Raw genomic sequence first — 19,102 nt, 5'->3', positions numbered from 1 at the left:
GTCTCAGGCAAGCAACTGTTTCAAGTCTCTTAAAGCGCGCCTTGTGAATAAAGGTTACCAGGTTTTTATTAAGCAGAAACCAGAGTGGGTGACATCACCAGTTACTTATTAACTTAGAGCATAAAGGAAAATCATAAAAATGAGTATGAGAACAGTGCCACAAACGCAACAAGTCATAAAATTAACTGCCTCGCACGTGGTAACGAAAACCCAACAAGTCCCACATTTCAGATGAAGTACGGGATGTGCTGCAGGACAGTCATTCCTGTCTTGCAGCGGGTACCAAAGGGGCAGGCAGGGGACACCCGGCGCTCGCCAAGGGCAGCAGGGGAAGGCGCCTCAGAGGGGCCAGGGGGAGGGTGCCTGGCACGGAGGGGCCCCGGGGAGCGCAGTGCGGGTGCATGAGGAGAGGGGCTGCCGGGCAGAGCCGCACGGAACCCGCGGGCCCCCCGAGGGGCGGCGTGAGGCCGGAGCGACCCCGACCCTCCCACCTCCCCGTACCTGGGGCCGGCTCCGCCGCGGCGTTACCGGTCTCCGGGCAACGGGAGCCGCGGGGCGCCCCGGGAGCCGCCGTCCGGCGGGGCGGGCCCGGCGGCGGCAGCGGGCGAATTAGAGGGGCCGGTGGGTGTTTAACTTCGGGTTGGTTTGGTTGTGGTTTGCTTTTAAAGTAACCTCTTCTTTGGCCGCGGTCGCGGTCTTTTGAAATGTCGGCAGGAGAACGGGACGAATTCCCCAAACGCTCCTCCTGCCCTCAGGACGAGGCGTGCGCTCCCGTGCGCCCCTGGGCTGGGAGGCGCTGCCCCGGGCGAAGCTGCGTGCCCATAACTTCCCGTACACCTGTGTGCGAATTACATGGACTTTTTAACATTTTATTTTACATTTATACAATAAATATATACCGTGGAATATATCTTTGTATTATACATATATATATATATTTTTAAAGCAGTGTTGGAAGCAGGCGGCGGGTGTTTTGCCTGGCTTTGCGGAGCAGAGCGCAGGTAGAGAGGGAGGGGACTGCAGCCGGCGGCAGCGCCCGACCCAGGGACAGGTGCCACGGAAGGGGAGGGACAGTGGGCGCGACGTCCCCGGGCGGCGGCGGCGGAGGAGGAGGATTGCGCGCCATGGCCCCGCACGGGCGCTGCCGGTGGGCGCTGGCCCTGGCCCTGGCCCTGGCCTGGCTGCCGGCCGGTGAGTGGGGCCGTGGGGTCCCGGCCCGCCCAGGGGTCCCGTCCCAGCCGGTGACACCCCCGCGGCACCGGGCCGGGACCCGGGAGGCGCCCTCGGGGTTCGCCCGGGATTAAGGCGGTGCGGGGTCGCGGGGAGCGGCGGCGGCCCCGCGGCGAAGGGAAGGGGCGGCCAGGGCCGGGCGAGCGCCGTTCTCCTCTCGGTGCCTTTCCCGGGGCTCTCCCGAGCTCGTTACGAAGCCATGCAGAGGGGAGTTTCGCTGTCCCAAAGGTGCGGCTGGGCGCTCTCCTAGGAGGAAGTGACCGCCTGCTTCCTGGCAGCCTCCAGTATCGGTCGCGTGCGGCTGGCCTGGCTGGAACCTGGGAGCAGGGCGCGGGCACGGACGGGTCGGTCCCCTTTTGACCTGTCGCAGTCGCCCACCTCCGGCTTTGCTGCTGGCTCAGCCTGTTTGCGGATCGGGGGAGCCGCAGCGCTTCCTCACCCGTGGGTACGAGCTTGTGGGGAACGGGAGCTCACCTCCGTGTCCAGGGGCGGCCTCCAGCAAGCAGAGTTATTTCTGCCAAGCTTTGCGGGTTGCCTGACAGCTTCGGGCCTCCAGTCGGAAATAAAATTATCGTTTTGCTTCTTGGATGCCTGGGTATTGGCTGGTGATCTGGTTTTAAGTACCGGATTTCAGTTTTTCACAGAGAACAAGTGAAAGAAGCAAAAAAGTGTGGAGGGATGCTTGTCTGTTGTCTTGCTTGACAGCCATATTCCTGGGTGATGCTCTAACCAAACCTCGGTTTCGCTGGCCCTGAAGGTTCGTGGCTTCACTGCGAAGCCATAGCCTGAGGGAGCCTACTAGGTTAGTAGTGTCCAGATTTGTTCTTCCCTGCCAGGATAAGAAGGATAGCAGCCTGCAGTGGAGTAATGCAGTCCAAGTTTAGGAAACAGCCTTCATTTTTACAACTTTTCCGTTTTCTTGGAGGAGGTTAATATGAAACATCACACATGCAGAGACATCTGACTGTCCTCCAGTGGGAACAGTAGGTTTTTCTATCTCCTTAGAAAATAAGGAACTTACCTTTCAATTCTGACTCTTTTGCAGAACAGAGGTAATGAGAAAGGATCCCCTCCATAAAAAGATTTTGTTTCTGTAAGTGAAAAGCACGTAGTGATTTTGAGTGTTTTACTCTTGCCAGAGAGATTCTGTTGTAAGAAACCCATGGAAAATGTTCTGTTCCCATGAGACAAGTCAGAATTCATATGGAGTTTCATTTGATTGGCCCTGAGATCAATGTTCTGCCAGTTTTGAGAGTTCAAAGTTTTGATTGGTTTCCTGTGATTTTCTGAATTAAGATTCCATGAGTCAACTATTTCACAATGAAAGCTGAAACAGGATGTGTTGAACTACAATGCTTTTAAATAAGAGCAACTGTACCTGTCTGCAGCCTGGACCTTGCTTTGCTAGAGCATTGTAAAAACTTGTTTTCCCTAGAGGTTTGCACAGCTGCTGGTATTTCAGTGTTTAAGCGAGCCTTGGATTCAGGGTTTGCCCTGGTCCTCTCTGTGTTTGTGTGGTATTTTTAAGGCAAATTACTTCGCTCTGCCTATACTTTCAGTTGGTGACCAGGAGTCCACTTCAAACCAGAAACTGAGCAAGTACTGCATTGAAAATACCCTACTGCAGAATTACTTGCTGAGGCAGTGTTGCACCTCTGCAGCATGTTTTCCACCATGTGGAAACTGTGTGAACTCGTATTTGCCTGTACAATAGTGTGGGTGTCCAGCCTAAGAGGACATTGAATGATGCTTGACAAAGAATGATGCTTGCAGCTGTGATCCAGATGTCAGTACATAGTATTAGCAACTTGTTCCCTTGCTCTCATCCTGAAAACATGGAGTAGAGAGAAATGTGTTGGTTAATGGAGACCTGTTCAGTTGGTACCTTCCAAGCCTCCCCATTTCCTTCCTGCCTTTCCTGCTATCATGCTTCCCAGTTAAGAAGCAACTGGCACAACACTGCAATCACTGCCCTGTTTTCTGGCATGTATTCAGACAGGGCATCCCACACTTGCTCTACACTGTTTGTATTCCCTTATCAAAGGCAACTGGTGATAACTTCACTATTGTTAATGACAAGCACAACTTACTGTATTATTTAAACTTTGATAAGATAGAGATGTCTCTGGAGTATGCCTAAAATAAAGCATAGATTATGAGAAGCTTTGTAAAACCCTCCTCAGTGTGTGCAGCTTCTTAGATAGAAAATGATGTGGAGGTTGTTAGGAAGAGTTCTAAGATACATAACAATAGCTTCATTAAAAAGGAAAAAAAGGGTAATTGATGTGTGCTGTTCTGAAGTTGTGATAAACAGATTAAGTTTAACTACAGTGCCACAGGATGAAAGCTGTATTGTCTTAATCCTGGTCACCACTAGGTAATGTTCTGATGACTGTCTTAGTGAGACCTTGATAAAATTAACTTGGTGTTTATATGAACAGGTGGTGCTGCAGAATTTTTCTGGTTAGGATTAAAAGCCAAGGCAATCCCATCCTGTGTGCTTCTGGGCCCAACAAATTATCTCCCTCAGCTTGGAGGGACAGTTTTCTCCATGTAGAAAAAGAACACAGAGTGATTTGCTGCATAATGGCTACTCATAGTTGCTTTGGAGAATTCAGCCCATAGGGCAGGCCAAAGAAGCTGCCTTCAAGGAAGGATGGGACTCACATTCTAACCAGGGTTTGTAACCCTTAATATCTTCACCAGAGGGGCTGGAAGGTCTGTAGGTGCAGGTCCTGGATGAGGCTGAAAGAGATGTGATTCTATCACTTGGTGTGATGTGAGGTCTGAGTCTGTGGGCTGATGGTCTTCTCTGTTCTTGTTTACAGGTTGCCTCTCTCTCCTGGTGACAGTGCAGGATGCTGAGCGTTACACCACCTTATTTGCCAGTGTCATCCTCAGGTGTGACTACAGCACCTCAGCTCAGCTGCAGGACGTGGTGGTGACCTGGCGATTCAAATCCTTCTGCAAGGACCCCATCTTTGACTACTACTCAGCCTGTAAGTGTTAAGCTTGTCCTCCAAGGAATCCCTCTTCCAGGGGAAAGGAAGGGGAAGGTGGACTTACTTGGTAATACAGGCTTTGATACCTTTCTACTCACAAACCGAGTGGTGGTGTTTTCCAGCACTCCAAGGAAAAAAATAAGTCATGTCTGTGATTTGCTTTGAAACGTCAAGGGCTTATGATATGAGACTGTAGAGATTCCAGCCAAAGCACTTCATTTGTCTCCTTGTCATCAATTCAGAAGGCAGAGCAGCTCAGCCACGTTTGACGTAAGTCAATCTTGGCAGCCCCATTTTATCCTTCAGCTTGTTTGAAAGCAAGGGCCCTGCAACAACATGACTTTATGATTCCATGGGGGACCCCACAGTTGGAGATAGATACCTGTGACGAGATGTTACTGATCTTAGAAAGTAGAAGAAACACATGCATTTTGGAGGGTAGAAAGACTTCTAAGTAATAACATTTAATACTGGTGAGAGCACTTCATGTGCAGACACTCTGGTGTGGGCAGCCTTAATTCAGGAGTGTTTAATATGGTATGCAAACTGCATTCCAGAGTGCACCAAACACAGTATAACCAGCTGGCCAAAAGATGTGATGATCCCACTATATTTAATGTTGGTGTGGCTTCACCTTGAGAATTGTGTGCAGTTCTGAGTCCCAGAATTTAAGAATATTAAGGTACTTGAATGCATCCAGGGGAGGGCAACAAAGCTGGTGAAAGGGCTAGAATGCATGTCCTGTGAGGAGCGGCTGAGGACTTTGGGCTTATCTGGTTCAGAACAAAGGAGGCTGAGAGGTGACCTCATCGCTCTCTACAGCTTCTTGAGGAGGCAAAGTGGAGGCAGAAGTGCTATCTCTTCTCCCTGGTATCCAGTGATGGGATGTGTAGGAATGGTCCAAAGCTACAGCAGGAGAAATTCAGACTGGACTCCAGGGAGCACTTCTTTAATGAGAGGGTGAGCAAGCACTGGAATAGGCTTCCTAGGGAGGTGGTCAATGCCCCAAGCCTGTCAATGTTTAAAAGGCATTTTGACAGTGCCCTTAATAATGTATTTTAAGTTTTGCTCAACCCTGAAGTGATCAGACAGTTGGACTAGATGACCTTTGTAGGTCCCTTACAAATGAACTATTCTATTCTATTCTATTCTATTCTATTCTATTCTATTCTATTCTATATAAACCCTGCAGTATGTTTAAGAGGCCTCAGCTTAACTGTACACTTAGGACTGAGCTCAGAGTGGGTGTCTTAGTGCCCAGACTCTCCTTTATGCAGCCTGAGTGGGTTAGGTAGGCATATTAACAAGTGCTCTACAGCCTAGTCCACAAGCAGGCAGGTCCCTGGCTCAGCTGATCCCAGCATAACATGAGTGCTTTTAGCCCAGGCTCAAGCTAATAGGCGCAAACAGTGACAAAAAGCATGAAGGTCATGGTGTCTGCTTAGCTGGGTCTGGTATTCATGCTCTGTGGTAAGTACAGCAGTGGAAGAGACTTTGACAAGCTTTGTTCTCTCCTCTCTTCACTGCAAGCCCTTTGCAGGCAATGCTGACTGAATCAGTTGTCTCCCCAACTCTCAGCTCCCAAACACCTGGCAATTCAATGCTTATATTGTGAGTCTGTCACAGGAGTATTGCACAGAAATTGCCTCTAGTCCTCCATTAATTCTCTTGGATATCTCTAACTTAATCCTTAGCCGGAATCAGATGATGGATTATATCCTGTCTTTATAAGATGCACAAAATCTAATGGGATACAGGAGGGAAAGGCAGACAATCCCTTTCGTGTATGTCTGGAGGTTTTGTTTGGTAAATAAACACACTTTTGTTTTAGTTCCAGTACTCCTTGGTGTTTTAGGATTTTTTTCCATGAGCTGCCCTCCAGCCTACCACCATTAGGCTCTTTCTGTTGCTGTTCTTTCAGTTGTGAGTACAGGAGGGATCTCCTCCACATCTTCTGCATTCTCAAAATCCCTGCCATTCCTGTGGCTCTACCTCTGTTTGTTTTTGAGTACTCCAAAGTGACTTGTCCTTGCCGGTTTGAAGCCATGCTTTGTATTATTAAACTAAAGCAAATGCACACACGCACTCAAGAGTTTCTCTACTGCTCACAGGGGAATAGAAATTGGTCCTTTGAAATAACTTTTGGCATCTTATTTGCTGCTGTGTGTTTGTAGCATACCAGGCTGGTTTAGCCCTGGGCCAGGACCCATCTAACGACTGCAACGACAGCCAGCGAAAGGTGCGCATTGTCATCCAGAAATACGGGCAGAAGGACCCCGTGCTGGGCATCGACTACCAGCAACGGAAGATCACCATCCAGAACAGTAAGTGACTCGACCTCCCAGGCAGGCACTGAACTCAGTAACTATAAAATATCTGGGTCTGCTAAGTGAAGAGAGGTATAAACGTTGCTAATGTAGTCTGTAGCTTACACATTCCGGGAGGTGGCAGTGGAATAAGAGCTGTGAAGGGCCCTGTCCCCGGTTGGCCTGAGGGTGTTGGAGCCACTACGAGCTAAGGCTGAGCTGGGGATGCCTGAGCATTTTGCTGAAGAGCACAAAAGCTGAGGAGCCCAGAGGCTAGAAAACAGTTCGTTCTTCTAAGAAGTACTGTGTAATTGTCCAGGTGTATTATATGCTCCCTGCTGTTCCCAGAGCAATAACTGTTGCTCCTGCCAGATGAGCTATTGGGATGGCTGGCCTAAGAGGGACAGTGAAGTGTGTTCCAAAACCAGTAGAGCTGGCAATCGGCAGCAGCTGGTGTCAACATTCAGCAGCATGCTGGTTATTTCACTCTGCACAGAACTAGTACCTCTTCTAAGTAGTGTTACCTTCTAGCAACACAGAAGAAAGGGACTGGCAGTGAATGTTGTCTATAGGAATTCTCAGTTGACTCAAATGTGATTGTTTGAAGGTGATTGCTATGCTTGGGAAGAGGGGAGATGCGGTACTCCGTGTTGCCTGCAGGCAGAGGTTTTGAGCGGGGCCTGAAAATAGTGTCAGTCCCAAACAGCCCACTGACCTCTCAGTCTCTCTCCCGCAGGAGCAGACCTTGTCATCACTGAGGTCATGTGGTGGGACCACGGCGTGTACTACTGCACTGTGGAAGCACCAGGAGATACATCAGGTGATGCGGACAAAGAAGTGAAGCTGATTGTTCTCCGTAAGTGCCTGTGGTTTGTTGCCCGGGTGGCAAGATATCTCCTCCTGTTCTCTTCTTCCCCACTCCAAGACATCTCCAGCAGTGGAGAGGCACTCAGTAACTTACCACAGCCAGATACATCAGGATCAATCCTTTTTCTCTCTCCTTTTTTCCCATAGATTGGCTTACGGTGCTCCTCATCATTCTCGGTGGCCTCCTTCTCCTTCTGCTGATTGGAATATGCTGGTGCCAGTGCTGCCCCCAGTATTGCTGCTGCCACATCCAGTGTGGCTGCTGTCCAACCCGCTGCTGCTGTAACCAGGAAGGTGAGGTTCAAGCAAATGTGCATCCATTTATGGCTTTTGTCAATACAAAAGCTTGACTAGGAGCTTGCTGAGCTCCCCTTTCTCCCTTCTGCTCAGCATCCATATAAAATGAAACATTTCTGTGGCCAATGTGACCTCCAGGACCAGCTTATCTGAGTTTAGAGGAGGGGAGCTGAGATACATAGAACCCACCTTGCTCTTCTGTGTCCAACTTTCAGAGGTTCCTCCTCACTCACACCTTCTTACCAGCTTCTCTCATGTCATCCAGCTCCCTTGTATGAGTAGCTCAGGACTTTTCTTCTCTGTTTTGTGGTTCATTTGCCTGTGCATGTGAGGAACACAAGCAAATGCCTTTGTGCTACTGTCCAAACTAGCCTAACCTTCAAGTATGTTGCTCCAAGAGGAATTATGTAAAAATTGGCATTTTCTGTCTTCATGTTTTTTTCAGAGCTGCTCCCTCCACAAGAAGAAGGTTGTATTTGTTTTTCTTGGGGGAAGGAAGTGAGAAAAAAGAGGAGAAAGATGGTCTCTCTTGGTGCTCAACTGTATAAGTGTGCTTTTGAGGTCAAAAGAAACTTCGTTATGTTTGTTTTTAGCAGTAATAAAGTTTCTGCAGCCAGATATAGTTTTTTTAATACGGCTGCTGTTTTAATAACCTCTGCAGCCCTGTAAATGAAACTTAGCCACATGGTGGACTAGCCCCTCTGCAGCTTACACAGTCTGACAGAAACAAAATAGAACAAATAAGTTCATTTATCATTGAATCACCTGATTCTTCCCCAGATGCTACAAGGAGAGATTTATGAACAAGGAGCTGGGCTCCTGGTCTCCCTTTACCTTCAAAAGAGCTATTTGGTATCAGTTGGGTGTAAGCTGTAAGAGTTTTAGGCTTAAGCCTGATTTGGTTAGCCCTTGCAAAGAGAGAACAGAACATCCCTCTTACTGCTAAAAAGAAAACAAAACACTTTTGAGGGGCTTTACAGGTTGTCAAGTGAAATGCGTAGTGTTGAGGAGGCTGTGGAAATTTGGCAGAAAAATTAGTTTCCGTGAAAGGAGAGAGAGGTGGTGGAGATGAAAGACTCTCGCCTCCAGAATTCCTAGTTCTCAACAAAAAAGGGATTCAGATTTGTGTGAGCTCCTTTCTGTTTCTCTTTGCAGTAGATTATAGCTCACTCCAGACCGCTGCTGTTATTTCCTGCCTCCTGTTGAGGAGGAGGAATTCTTGCAGGGTTCCCAAAACTTCTCCCTGTTCATGAGAGTAGGTACAGACAAGACCAGCCTCCTTGACTGGCTGCTGGGTTCTGTGGCTGTAATTTCCATACCAGCTGCCTGCCCTCTTTATCCACTTTGCAAAGGGTCCTTGTGCCTGCTCCCCTCCTCTAACACACCTTCTCTTCACTTCATCCTGCCTCTGACTTACTTTTTTTTTCACTCCAAGAAATGAAGTGGAGGCCTTAAAAAACACAAGAAGATAGATTCAGAGAACATCTTAAAAACAGTCCTGAGGAATAACAGTTCCATACAGCTGAAGAGAAGGCAGAAATCCTCATCTCCATTACGATTACAGTGGGAGCCAAGTGTGGGTGTTTTCTTCCCAGTTGTTGGCCACTAGAGGACAGCCTAGATCTACAGAACAGTCACAGGTGCCATTGAGGAAACGTAATCCTGCGGCTGTGAATCACGGCACTAAGTACCGTGGTTTTGAACCTAGCAGTAAAAGAAGTGCATTGTTTGAGTAATTCAGGATTGGTGTACAGAAATACTAAACATGCCCCAGGAGCAAGCCAATTACGTTCCCAGTGGAAAGCTCTGCGAAAAGCCCATCAGGGTAAATATATGTATGACCTCCTTCTGTTCCCATTAGTTCGTTTTCTACTGTGGACTTCTTCTAATAATGAATTGGTATAAAATAGGATATACTTGCACCTGGGTCTGACTAGGTTTAAAAATATTTTTTTTTATAATTGAATAATTGGCCCAGCAGCTGTAAGATCTGTCAGAGGTGAAGAACAACCTTTCTCAGCAGGGAATAAATGAAGGGAACAACACAACATTCTGCTAAAGTTTTACAGCAGGTATGAATCTTGGAATTCAGGTGAATCTGACCTTTCTTAAATAAATATGTTCACTTTAAAAAGATCTATAGCTTGTATTTTGCAGGTGGGGAACCAGAATATATATCAGATTCAAACTGGAAAGCAAAGTATCTGGGGAAGGAAGAAAGGCTAAAAGTAGTGAAGGAAGTCCAGGGGTAATTCTGCATTTGTTCAGCTGTAGGAAGAGATCAGAGAATTACAGGGACATGATGACCTTGGTCCTAGTGACTACCTTCATACCTTAAGGGGGAGAACCCTAAGTAGGTATGCCCACAGCTGCTGGACCTCTGCTCCTCAGGCAAAGACCATGGTCAAAACCGAGGGACGTGCAGTCAGCAGGTTCTGGGACATTCTCAAGGTGGTAACTGGAGGAATAAGAGAGGGAGAGATGAGGCTTTTCTCTTCTTTTTATCCTTCACCTTCTTTCTCTCTTCCTTCAAGTTTGAAACCTAAACTGGAGGGAAATCTCTTGGGACAAAAAAAAAAGAAAAGAAAGTGAATCAAGTTTGACATAAAGTGCTTGAAAGCTGCTACCTCAGGCCACAGAGCTTTGAAGATATATTGGAGTATTAGGATTAAAACCCCTGAAGTTTCCAGCTTTGTAGTTCTCTCTGGTTGGAGCCAGACTGAGGAGGGAGTCTGAAATGGAGAATGAAGTGGAGCTGCATGACCTCTGGGGAAAGGGTAGGATGAGTTGAGAGGCATGGTCAGTCCTTGTTTTGCTGCAAGTGGTGCTCTGTATAAATTCAGTGAAACAGCTAAAGGAGGACATGTTTAATAACTGGAGTGCTACCTGAAATGGAAAGCTCAGTCCCAGAGAACATGCAGTCTAAATGCTGCCTGATACAATGAACCCGGGGGACAGAATTAATTGGAGCTTAGCTGTAGCCTGGTTTCTTAAAGAAGCAAATCTTTTGCAGTCAACCTGTCTGTCTATCCCCTATCTCTTTCCCTCCAATAGCTTTTAATTTCATCAGCCTACTTCAGCCAGAATTATCAGAGGAGTAACAGTCTCAAAGGCAATTATGTTCCTATCTGTTTCCTGAACTGTATAGCCAGGAATGTTCTGTTCATGCCTGACCAGAGAAGAGGTTGCAGTAAAAGCCTATCACTTCTGAAACTTCAGGGAAGCCATATGAGAGAAATTTTACAAAGGCCCTGTTGCAGAAAAGCTTTACTCAGTAATGACAAACAAATCAGGCTTTGTAAAGTCTGGGACTTGCAGAATTTGTTTGCTTGTAAACCTAAGTTTTGAGGCAGAAATAGTAAGTTTCTGTAAGATGTTTTTAGGTATTCCCCCAAAAGAAGCAGTGACGAGCTATGGTTTTGAAGACAAGAATGGTTGGGTTGTCTATGTAGAGGAGGTGAGATGGAAGTGCTGAAAAAAGTGAATGGAGCCCGACCTTACGAATAGGGTTCTGGAGATGGTGGCGGAAACCCAATGAGGAAGAGACATTTCCACCGAGTTTGCTCTTTTGGCGCACAAGACATTGCTGTTGAAAACTGGAAATTTAGTTTGTTCACCAGTTTGATCACACTGTCCTAAGGGATTTAGTTTTAGCAATCATGCTGAGGTAAATTACAGAGAGAGACTAGAAAGGGAGAAGCTGGACAGTGCACCTCTGAGTGCCCTATATGTGGAACAGAGAGGAAATAATGGAGTATAGAGAGGAAAATACGATCTGGACAGAACCCACGTGAAAGTGGCAAAGAAAGATCTTGTTTAGCTGTAAATCAAAACTAAAAGGGGAAAGGACCAATGATGAGCTGAAAAAGTTTTGAGAGAGAGAAAACTGTGCTATGTCTTACTGTATGAAACATTATTTCACACCTTTCCACAACTATACTCATAATGACAAAGCAGGTAGAAGTCTTACACCTGGTAGTGCTGCATACTTAATCATAGTGTTATTTGTTCCCAGTTACTGGGACTGGACTCTGAATGTTAGGCAGTAATGCTTTTCTTCTGTTTTAGGTATCTTTTTGAAGATATACAATGTCATATTGGAATTTCCCATGTTCTGTTTTAACTTTGTCATAGGGTGGAGAGAGATTTTCATTTTGTGAATTTCCTGTATCCAAAGACTACAGCCTAACAAGCAAAATGGTATGTGATCTACAAGCTGTGCTCTCTGGATAGCTGCAGTAAGCTTTCTTCTTCTTTTACAGTACTGGAACGGCATCGGTTCATAAAGCGGGCTCAGGCACTTGCACCTTGGATATCACCCAACATGTTCTATGGAGGTGGTGACAGGAACTCAAAACTTTCCTCTTACCAGCTGAACCCTCTACTGCAACGAGGTAAGACCATGGGCATCATTTCAGAGGGAAATCAGGATGAGAACTAGGTAACTTCTTAGGGAAGTTCAGCATTGAGCCTTTAGCCTCTCTACTACAAAAGAGAGATGTTTCTAGCATGGTTGCATGTCTGAGCGTAACAGCTCTGCTACATCTACAGCGTACTGTAGACTTGCCTGGGTGGATAAATACAGCCTGTTCATCTTAAGTGTCTTGCTGGGCTCAGTGCTGGGTGAAGTAGTTTAGTGCTAACTAAGGTATATCTGTGCTACACCCCAGCGACTGCAGGGTAAATATACCCAGCTTATCTTGCTTTGTGTGGCAGAGGAGGGTACTGTCTCTTTGTTCTGCTGTGCTGGTCACGGTCAACTCCTTATAGCCAAAACTGACATGACAAGTGAGGTGCAATTTGTTTGAGTTCTTATCAAATCTCTAGTCTTAAATGATTAAGGGCAAACTGCCTTCTGTGAAATAGATCTACCCTGCATGCAGCAAAAAATGAAAGACTCTTTAATGAACCAGGAAGAATTTTAAATGCTGTTCTGCCCCAAAATCACTTGTATAGTGGAATTCATTTGTAACTTAAATGGAGGAGGGAAGTCTCTGAAGTCCTGGAGAAATAAATAAAATAACTTACTACCAGTAATATTGTTTAACCACTCAAGGAAAACAGAGGAATTTAACATAAAGACTTCTCAGAAGTATATAACGTATTTTTATCTGAAATTAGCTTTTCGTCACTGTGCTGTAGTCACAGATTTAATCTGTGTCTGATGAGTTTTACCTGTTGTTTGAAGAAACTGTTTGCAAACATCTTAAATGCTAGATTCAAGATGTTTGAGTATATACTTCTTCAGCCCATTAGTTAAATCTACAGTTACCATTTTTCCTAGTCAGGGCACCAGTTTCCTTAGAAAGGTCCAGTGACTGAGCCTCCATGATTTAATACACAATACACTGAGTCTTCTTAAGGAAAGGCAGCTACTAGTTACTACTCTCTGCATCTTACCTTGTTTGGTCTGGATGTGCTGGTTGTGGTACTTGAGAATCATGCAGCTGTTGCAGTGAGGAGCAGGAGGAGGAGAGAAGGGACTCAGCCAGGCTCATGAGTGCAGAAGGGCCCTCTCTTCATTTCCTCTTGACTTGCTGCATTCTCCTGTGCTTTTATCCTTAGATGTGTCTTTGCAGAACAGTCTTCCACTGGTACAGCCACAAGCCCAGCTTTCCCATAACAACGGTGTTTTGGACTATCTGGAGTCTGAAATCCAAAACCTCAACATGTCACAGCTCCGGCCACCCTCCCACCAGCGGCAGGCTGTGCAGCCCAGCCTGCTGTCCTCCCTGGGCTCCGACATCATGCCACCTCCTCTCGCTGATCACATCTCCTCCATCCATGGGAGCAGCAACTCCTCACGGCCGCAAAGAGCCACCCGCACCCCCCGACCCTGGGACTCTGCAGCAGAGGACAGAAGGGAAAACCGGAGGTGGCCCGTGCCTTCCAGTGGAGATTCTCATTCCAGCTACAGTCAGGAGATCTGGGACAGGCAGCGAGAGGATCATCCTCAGAGGCAGAGGACAGGTGGCTACAATGGCAGGCCACAGTACTCCAGGCAGGATGTGTCGCCCACACGCCAAGCTGAGAGGGGCAAGAGCAGCAGCAGCAACCGTTTCTATCCAGAGGAGGCCAAGGAGCGCTCCAGCCACCATCGTGGCGGGAGACAGGAGCCCACAGGGAGGCGAGAATACGAGAACCACACTGGGAGGAGCAATAACTCAGGCCAGCAGCGGCACAGCTACTCCCCCCCGTCTCGCAGGGGGTCGTGGAGCTCCTCAGAGGATCAGGTCCATGTCCCAGCGACAAACCACGGGCGGAGGAACCGGTCTCGGGAATGGCCGGAAGATAAACCCCCCAGTTATCGCTCCTTAGAAATCATCCCGAGTCAGGACAAGAAGCTCAAAGGCAGAGCAGGGACACGCTCAGTGAGTCAGCTACCTTTTCGCTTTCCCACCTAAGGAAAAATTGGGTTTTGGGGAATGAGAGTAAACGTTTTATACTTTCTATAGCCTGTCGTCTTGCAAACAGAGGCTGAGGAGCAGGGGGTGCTCTGTGGAGCCTGGTTGTGAAGAGCTTACTGAGTTCTCTGTCTTGAGACATGTGTTGCATGGCTGTAGAAGTAGGTCTCCCACAGGGTGATATGTTATACCCTCTCACTTTTGGGGTTCTATGCATGTGTCGGTGTTAAAATAGCTGTTCTCTGGCTCTGACTGGAGAGAAAGCACCTGCAGACTAGGCAGCAGTACTGAGTACCTCTCTGCAACCATCTCTGGAGTTGGTTTACTTCTGATTTCTTTTACAATGTGCATCATTCTCCTATTATCTATCCTTAATTTTTATTGTATCTTGGTGATATTTTTAAGATGATTCATATCCATCCAGGTAAGATGCCTAAAGCTAAATAAAATAGGCTTTCAGGTAGCATGGATAAGAAATGTGTCATTCTCCAAGCCAGGTGAAAGAGTATGACTCTCTTCTTGGGACTCCTGAAAACTGAACATGCATTATATGGGCAGTGAACAGCTATTGTTTACAGCTCATCTTGTCTGGACTGGGACTGGATTTTAGGTGGCAACCTAAATGTGAAAAACTTCACATCCAAATGCTAGTCTCCAAGTTAGACAGTGTATTTCCCCTTAAAAAATGAAGGTTCTTTTAAATAAAAAAAAAAAAGTGTCCCTTATGACATATATGCAGAGTTCTAACAGGTGGAAATCTTCTGAAGGGACTGTATTTTGCACATTTTCACTTCTGTGTTTTGGAAGGAAGCACAATTCAAGTTCCAGCTGGGATGTGTGTATGTATGAATGGTTTTTGTTATGGTGTTCAGAGCAGGTAGGAAGACATATGATTTCTATTCATCACTCCTTGTTCCTGAATCTTTTCTTTTCTCTTGCAGGACAGAGCAAGTTCCCACAGTGGAAAAAGCATAATCATTTAATGTCAGTACTGAAAGAACTACGATTCCCACTGGACTCCTCTTAATTTTTTTACTGTGTGGGTTGGGATGGCTGCTTTTGACTGAACAGACAACCAGCAATAAACCAGCAATAAAACAGATAAAGCAGCTTCTCCTTAGATTTGCAACTCTGAAGAATCTATGACTCATGCCCATGAAAGCCATACATAACCCATTTTTATTCTCGCCGTGATTGGAAACACAGGTTTGCAATGGGCTGTAGTTCATTGCTATTGGAAACAGCAGATTTTTTTCAGTAAATAGTATACTCCTAATCTGAAAGATAGATACCAGTTCTCTTTGTTAAGTGCACTGCAAGGAGCCCAGTCTGTAGAATGCTGGTGCTTCACACACCAGTTACTGGAGAAAGGCTCCAATGTTCACAGAGTTGTAAAGTCACAAGACAGTAGAATAATTTTGATTAGAAAGGGCCTCTGGAGATCATCTGATCCGGTCCCCTGGGAGTCTGTTGTGGGGAGGCACAGCATCTTCTTTCTAAGGCCCTTTGTTGTGCTTCAGAATGTGTAATGTTTGTTGCTTCTGCCTGGCTGCTCAGCACAGTTGGGGCAGTTGCTTCCTTTTGTCCCCACTAAGCCTCTCTCCCAAACAGGAGGATCACAGTGTTGGAAGGATGTTCACTGCCTTAAGATCTCACTAACATGTCTGCAAATTTCCAGGTTATCCACCCTTTACTGACTGAAACAATTTGACCTTCTTTAAGCTTAGACCTTAGTGCCTTAAAAGATACTTGTTCTAGCCTTTCATCAAGACTTGAATTTATTTGTAACTTAAAGGGCTAAATTTACCAAGGTTTGGCCTTCTCTTCAGGGACTGAGTAAAGTATAACTGCTGTCCCTTGCACCATGGACAGAATTTCCCTCAACTCGAGGAAGCACAGTTTTGGTGAATATATCTTTCCTAAGCCAGGTACTCTTTTCCATGCATTTTATATCCTCCATTTGCTCTCTATGCCATGTATCATATACATGGGATGGGATAAAGGGCTCTGAAGAACTCTTACAGTCACCATTTTTAATATTGTCCCTGATCTTCACCCTGGCACTTACACAGTGCTGCATGTGTGGTGCATCTGATCTATAGCTAGATTGTAGGGTCCCCTCATCTCTCACCTTACAACTAGAACACAGAATTTCTCTGTGCTCTGAGACCAGTTGTGAAGGAGAAAAACTTACCATTTCTCCTTGATGTGATTAATCCACTGTTTTAATTTAAAATGTACTGGAGAAAGAGAAGCCCTCTGGATGCTGGCTGCTTCCATAGGAAACTGGCTTGCCAGAGGCATTTCTTGGATTTAAGAGACTCAACGGTTGTCAAGGAGCTTTTGGAGAATCTCATGAATTATTTTGTAACCCAGAGGCAATGGAGATTGGCCAGTACCAATGACTGTCTTACCTGGTTCGTTTCCCAGCCAGTGCCGCATGGGACACTTGCTACTGTTTGTTCTTTAATGTCCTAATTACTGATGTGCTTATGCTTTCCCTTGGAAGACTGACTTGGAGAGACTTTCATTTTGCCCACCTCCTTGTTTTTCTTTTCTTTGGACAATGATGGGAAGCATCACACTTCATACAAATGGTCCTAGTTGGATATCCGATGCAGTTGCTGGTCGACCAAAGGCTACTACAGAGAGTGCTCATCTTCCTACAGTTTCTTGGCTGAAAGTGCTTATTCCTAATTTCTGCCTCTGGAGATAAAGCAGAAGGACCAGCTAGCTTCTCTAGTTGACTTTGTTTCAGAACCAGAGGCCTACTTTTTGGAGACAGAGGGTCTATTTGCAGCACTTGTTGGCTATCGAAAAAAAAGATCTAAAAGACTAACTCCAAAGTTTGAATTTAAGAAAGGAGGGCTATATTAAGCGTAATACTTGTCTGCATTAGACTCAAACTGAACAATGTGAATAGACCCCCAACTCACATTTGAAATATAGGGAATTAAGTGTGTTTGCAGAACTTGCAAAGCCAGTATCACTCTTGAATCTGTTCCTCAGCCACTGGCTGTGAATCATTTTTATTTTTATTTTATGACCTGCTGAGGATTTTATGAACCCTCTCTTCTAAGATGGACTAGTATTTTTATTAGTTAAGAGGAGTTTATGATGACCGCAATGACAGAAAATAATATGAGGCACCTTCTTCCAAAACTAGCATCGAGTTCTGACTTTAGCTTTGCCCTCTGGTGACTTCTAGCAGATAGCCAGGACCCTGCGGATTCTACCCGTGGAAGCTGAATTGGTAACTTGGAATTTGATTCTCTCCTTGTGCTTCGTAGTTTCATGCAACAAACAGGATAAATTTTTCCTGTCATTCCAACCAAGCCCAAATGTCCAGGTTTCAGGGAATGGCTGCCCCTTTCTCCATCAAAGAGTAGAGGCTATTTGAGACATTAGGGGAGATCCTAATATGGTAGCATGGAAAGAGTTCATTTTCAATGACACTGAAGTGTGTATAAGCCAACATGTGTCCAGCAAGTTTTCTCAAGAGCAAGAACCCCCTCACACTGCAAGAAAACCCAGATGACTCTGTAACAGGAGAAGCTGTTGAAGCTTTCTGCTGTAGTATGAGCACACTAACTGCAGAGAATGTGCTTTTTTATCTACATCCTATGAAGGAGCCCTCCATCTTTATTTGCTCCTCTAGTCCCCATAATTGAGCTAGGGTGACTAATTGCAGATTGTGTGAACACAATTTGTGCTGTGCGAAGTCTGAAGAGTTTTGTCTTTATCGTACTTGATATCCTCTTCAGTCACTTTGTTCTTATTTATAGAAACATTAAGCAAAACTCTTCAGGGAAAACTGATTGTATCTGAGTGTTAATTCTGTAACTTCTTAAATTGCGACAGAAGTAGACTAAGTTATCCAGCAGGGAAGCAGAAATGATACCAGGTTTACTGGTCCACAGACCACTGCGGTTCATAAAACACCAGTTGGTGGTGGGCTGTGAAATAACGACAGAGGAAATCTATATATGCATACTTTTCAACTGCAAGCAGACAGAAAAGTGGGAAGGAAATAGACTCTGCTCTAGATGCTTATTTCTAGTTTTAATTGGCTATAAATGAAACCCATTGTGACAGCATTGCACAATACAATACCCTTTTTTCCAGTAAGATTACAGTGTCTTTGACTTTTGAAAAGAGACTGAGAACTAAGAGACTCCAGTGCAACACACTAAAAGAAATAGCAGTAGGGAATCACCTAACCTCATTCTTTCTATATTGCAATTTATTGATGCTTAATTTTTCAGCCATTCCAAAGAGCTGATGTTCATATGTCAGCCCATTCGTGATGGAAAAAGTTGAATGTTTCACATATGGGAGTTATTGCTATTCTAGTGTTTTGTTCTTCTTGTCATACAGTTGAAGGAATATATCTTACTCCCCAAAAATGAATCTTCTGTCTCGAATAAAGTGCCTTCATAGCCACTGGAGTTATCCTAATTTAAGATAATGTGACCATGCCACATAGAGAGGGCCAGATAAGGACACCCATGCTGCTATCAGCTGCTTTCCACCTCAGACCATAGATTCATAAGAGAGATAAAAAATCATGTAATATTTCTTTGATTAAGAAAGGACCTGCAATATCTGGGTTTCTTGCTTATTTGCAGAGCGCCCTGCCATTCTGGAATGCCATTCCAGGAATGGAGGGCAAGGGCTGCTTCTGTGCAATCATTGATCTGGTCTTGGCAAGTGCCTGCTTGGCAGTAGAAAGTGCTGAAATGCCCAGTTGCTATCTCTGCGATTGTATTCATGATAGCACTAGCTAAAGTTAGGCTAACTAAGCTGGGGAAGTTACCTTGTGTGATACAACCCCAAAGCAAAGTCTTCAGCAGTATGTATTACCACACAGGGCAGCTAAGTCTCCTCTGTGCCACTGTCTATCTCCAGCAGCACATCAGTTACAAACACTCACATAATGGGGTGAGAGCCTTCCATTTGTTGACCTGACACAGGAGAGGGATGACACTTGAGGTTA

General features: G+C 45.7%; 2 protein-coding genes across 3 annotated transcripts in view; one reads left to right on the top strand and one right to left on the bottom strand.

Annotated features, from left to right (window-relative positions):
- The window catches only part of CFAP44 (cilia and flagella associated protein 44), a 42,890-nt gene extending 42,310 nt beyond the window's left edge, over nt 1-580 (bottom strand). Inside the window, exon 1 of the mRNA XM_032678796.1 lies at nt 502-580. The gene's annotated coding sequence lies outside the window, so the exon portion shown is untranslated. The remainder of the gene's footprint in view (nt 1-501) is intronic.
- A 109-nt stretch (nt 581-689) lies between these two features.
- Nucleotides 690-15,228, top strand: ILDR1 (immunoglobulin like domain containing receptor 1). 2 transcript variants are annotated; one of them, XM_032678803.1, is made up of 9 exons: nt 690-839; nt 950-1,001; nt 4,059-4,229; nt 6,407-6,556; nt 7,275-7,394; nt 7,553-7,699; nt 11,965-12,096; nt 13,268-14,073; nt 15,048-15,228. In XM_032678803.1, the coding sequence occupies exons 1-9, from the start codon at nt 705-707 to the stop codon at nt 15,087-15,089; spliced, it is 1,755 nt and encodes a 584-aa protein (XP_032534694.1). In that variant the 5' UTR covers nt 690-704; the 3' UTR covers nt 15,090-15,228. The 2 variants fall into 2 exon arrangements, with proteins under 2 accessions (XP_032534694.1, XP_032534695.1); XM_032678804.1 differs by lacking the exons at nt 690-839; nt 950-1,001 and adding an exon at nt 1,095-1,191.
- Nucleotides 15,229-19,102: the final 3,874 nt, after the last annotated feature.

This window comes from Chiroxiphia lanceolata, chromosome 2 (genome assembly GCF_009829145.1).
Source record: "Chiroxiphia lanceolata isolate bChiLan1 chromosome 2, bChiLan1.pri, whole genome shotgun sequence".
Taxonomy (NCBI): domain Eukaryota; kingdom Metazoa; phylum Chordata; class Aves; order Passeriformes; family Pipridae; genus Chiroxiphia; species Chiroxiphia lanceolata.
Note: the sequence above shows the minus strand (reverse complement) of the source record. Positions and strands in the feature narration are given on the sequence as shown.

Excerpts from the sequence above, each read along its gene's own strand:
- ILDR1 (XM_032678803.1), top strand. The coding sequence starts at position 705 with ATGTCGGCAGGAGAACGGGACGAATTCCCCAAACGCTCCTCCTGCCCT. Across the intron at positions 840-949 it reads CCATAACTTCCCGTACACCT|TGTTGGAAGCAGGCGGCGGG; the intron begins GTGTGCGAATTA and ends TTTTTAAAGCAG. Across the intron at positions 14,074-15,047 it reads GCAGAGCAGGGACACGCTCA|GACAGAGCAAGTTCCCACAG; the intron begins GTGAGTCAGCTA and ends TTTCTCTTGCAG.